Source organism: Rhinolophus sinicus, linkage group LG02 (assembly GCF_036562045.2).
Source record: "Rhinolophus sinicus isolate RSC01 linkage group LG02, ASM3656204v1, whole genome shotgun sequence".
NCBI classification, from domain to species: Eukaryota; Metazoa; Chordata; class Mammalia; order Chiroptera; family Rhinolophidae; genus Rhinolophus; species Rhinolophus sinicus.
Genome location: NC_133752.1, coordinates 103,673,492 through 103,676,800, shown reverse-complemented (window position 1 = coordinate 103,676,800; position 3,309 = coordinate 103,673,492). Strand labels below are relative to the sequence as shown.

The 3,309-nt window shown below is 38.7% G+C and overlaps 1 protein-coding gene across 2 annotated transcripts; it reads right to left on the bottom strand.

Annotated features, from left to right (window-relative positions):
- Positions 1 to 235: 235 nt before the first annotated feature.
- LOC109450664 (PRELI domain containing protein 3B) lies at positions 236 to 700 on the bottom strand. Of its 2 annotated transcripts, XM_019738185.2 has the most exons (2): positions 514 to 700; positions 236 to 447 (listed from the first exon to the last, which is right to left on the bottom strand). In XM_019738185.2, the coding sequence occupies exons 1-2, from the start codon at positions 698 to 700 to the stop codon at positions 236 to 238; spliced, it is 399 nt and encodes a 132-aa protein (XP_019593744.2). The 2 variants fall into 2 exon arrangements, with proteins under 2 accessions (XP_019593744.2, XP_019593743.2); XM_019738184.2 differs by having other exon boundaries at positions 236 to 700.
- Positions 701 to 3,309: the final 2,609 nt, after the last annotated feature.

Below are 3,309 nucleotides of genomic sequence, written 5' to 3'. Positions count from 1 at the left end.
GAAAGTCACATAGCCTGTCTTCAGCTTATTAAAAAAAAAAAAATTTGACCTAAAATACAGTTGTATTTTTAAATTAAATAACAAATAAATATGTTGCCAGCTAGCGAGACCTGGGGTACTGGGCCTTGTATATGAACTTTCATCGTCATTTCCCTGCAAATGCTGCCACTGCCACTGTTGGTGTCCTTATGCGTCCTCTTGCCAAAGCCGTCAGTTCTTCAGTCTCAGCATTTAATCAGTGTGTTGCCTGTTCCATTGCTTCTTGGCCCTTGTTAGCATTGGAAGATACCATGCTTGCCATCAGTCCTTCGAGATTACTACTGGGACTGACTCCTTTATTAGTGATTGTGGGTCCTTGAGTCAAAACAATTGTTTCTGGGGCCTGAGGATGTGGTTTGTATATAAATGTCTCATCTACTGAAACCATATTTGTAAGTGGAATATTAGCTGATTTGAGTTCCATTGTTTTCTCTACAGAATATTCTTGCACGTATGTTTTGGTTCTTGCTGCACCAGTAAGCAGCTCCCACTCAGTGCTAAGTCTATGGCTGTGCAGCTTTCCAGAAGGATCTATATGTCTGTCCAATACATCAACTCCAGCCACACTTGCGTTCATGGGGTTTGGGTATTTCTGCATTGCAGCTGTTTTAATAGTTTCCCGTGGGTGGTCAAAGACGTGCTCCGAAGTCCAGGTCTTCATGGCGCCTGCGCGATGTCCGGCGGCTCAAAGAGGCAAAGAGACCAAGCCATTTATTCAGTATAAACATTACCACAATATTGTCAAAGACAGCAGGCTTATTAACGAGTATTAGGGATTTAGCTAATTTTTGGAATTTTTATCAGTTGTTTTGTCTCTGCCTAAAGAAATCTAAGTATTAAAATGCTTTTTGCAATGATAAGTTGTGGAAAATTTTCGGCTGAATTGCTGATGTAGTAGAATTGGGATGATCATTTACTAAAAGCTTAAATAACCGAATCTCAATGAATTAAACTCAAAACAGAATGGGAAGAGCAAGATAGAAGTTATTCTATATTTCAAGATTGCTTGAAAGAATTTTTAAATGCTTAAGAAGATAGAAAGCAGACATGCCAAGTGATTTGAGTAGAATCACATGAAACAAATAAAGTGTTCAGTTTGTTATTTTCTTTTTGAGTCGGAGGAGAAGCAGTGAAGCCAAATCCACGGGAACTGAATTGACCAACCCCTAAATGACCAAGAAGTTATCATTGATGTTTCCTACAGACGTTTAAAGATTTAATGGAGACATTTAAATCCTAACCAAAGCTATTTCTATAGGAGGAACCCACCATAATTGCTGAAATTGTGACTAGGAAATTAGTGAATGCTCTATTCACACAGTGGTAAGTCTTTTCATAGTATTTCGATAACATAGAAAATGAAACTTTAAAAATTTTAAGCTTCCTTTAATTGGTCACGTACTATAGGCATTTTATAAACAAAATTCTTATAACAGACTCTGAGGTGGATATCATTTCTGCTGTTTTACAGAAAAGGCGATTGAGGGCCACAGAGTCCATACAATTTGCCAAAATCCCATGGCCAGAAAATGGCCGAGTGTGGGTTTAGAGGCAGCTGCGACTCCCAGCCTGTGTTCTGACAGCCTTCCCATAGTACGCAGTAAGCATTCATTCTAAAAATATTTGTTGAGTGAAGGAGTTTTTTATATATAGAATTAAAAACATAAAATAAAAAGGAAGAAAAAATAAAAATAAAATAGAGGCAGCTCCCTTTACCCTCTGGTAACCACTAAACTATTGTCTGTGTCTATGAGGGGGTTGGGGGGTGGGAGATGAGGGTAAGGGGGATCAAATATATGGTGATGGAAGGAGAACCGACTCTGGGTGGTGAACACACAATGGGATATATAGATGATGTAATACAGAATTGTACACCTGAAATCTATGTAATTTTACTAACAAGTGTCACCCCAATAAATTTAAAAAATAAATTAAAAAAAATAGAGTTAGCTGAGTCCATCCTCCTGCTGCAGATGTTAAAACCTTTTTCTCGCTCCATTCTCACCTGCCTAATTATTTCATCATTTTTAACTCTTTGGTGCATTAGGTAGTTGAGCTTTGAATGCTTCGCAAACATCTTACAAGTATCCTGTAAGTCTTAGGATTTAGGGGTCATGATTTCTGTAAAAATGAATGACTTTGTTCAGAAAAACCACTGATATCAAACCGAGCTGGAAGCTTCCGGCTCAAAATATAAGGCCTTGCCTTTTGCCTCCCTTGTATTCAAGCCTTATTTAAAGTCTCCACATTCACTTTTCACTCTTCCCAACATTTGAGGGGAGCACTGTTTGATTCTAGAACAGACTGTGCTCTCTTCTTTGTGTTCTCCTATATGACCTGAGATATTTTCTTATTACTCCTGGTCCACTGGATTCAAGGGTTATTCATAGCAGTTTGAGCCAACAAATAGTCAATAAGACCCGGATTGTGGAATTAACATCCGGACTTCTTACTCTGATCTTTGTCTTTCTCCATAGTCCAGTCCCATCCTGTCTCTCCCAGTTTACCTCCCTTTATTTCCGTAAGTGCCCTCTCTCCTAAACCAGTTGACTAATTATTTCTTGACCACGTCATGTACATTCTCAGGCTGCACTTTTCTTCTATGAAAAGTCTCATGTCAATCACCCATTGATTTTAAAGGCCCAGGGGAACCAGGTGATTTGTGGCTGGATCTGTATAATTGTGAGAAAATTTGGGTATTTTTCCTGTACCTAATTATCCCTATTGAATTTCTACAAATGCTCAAATTTACTTCTAGACAACATTTGGCTTTTAAACCGAGTCATTGGAGGAAAATGGGATGATTTCTTACCATGATTTGGTTTGGGGCTTAGAGATACCTTTACTTTTAAGCTATACAAACCTCAATACACATCTGAATGAATGAGCCCACGACAGTCTTTCTTGGTGTGAGTTGAGAAAAAAACTTGTGAGTGCAGAGAGAGCAAATGGTTTCTGCAGGAAGTGTGGGAGATAAAACAGCTTCTGTACCTGTTACTGTACCTGTGATTAATTAATGGCCTTTCTCTTGCTTTATTGTAAAAGTCTGAGGTAATTTGATGATTTCAGTGTAGAAAACAGTACACAGTTTAAAAATGCTTCTGGGAAAGTGGAAAAAGGTGTAGAGAAAACAAGACCAGTCTTAGTCGTTGGAGAATCTGCCAACGTGACCTGCCTGGGGGTTTCTCAGGATCATTGCTCTTACAAGAATCAAAAGGCCGCATGTGTGCAATTTGTCAGAAGCACACTCATTCTCTTTCACATGTGTAC

Coding starts and splice junctions, on each gene's coding strand:
- LOC109450664 (XM_019738184.2), bottom strand. CDS start 700: ATGAAGACCTGGACTTCGGAGCACGTCTTTGACCACCCACGGGAAACT.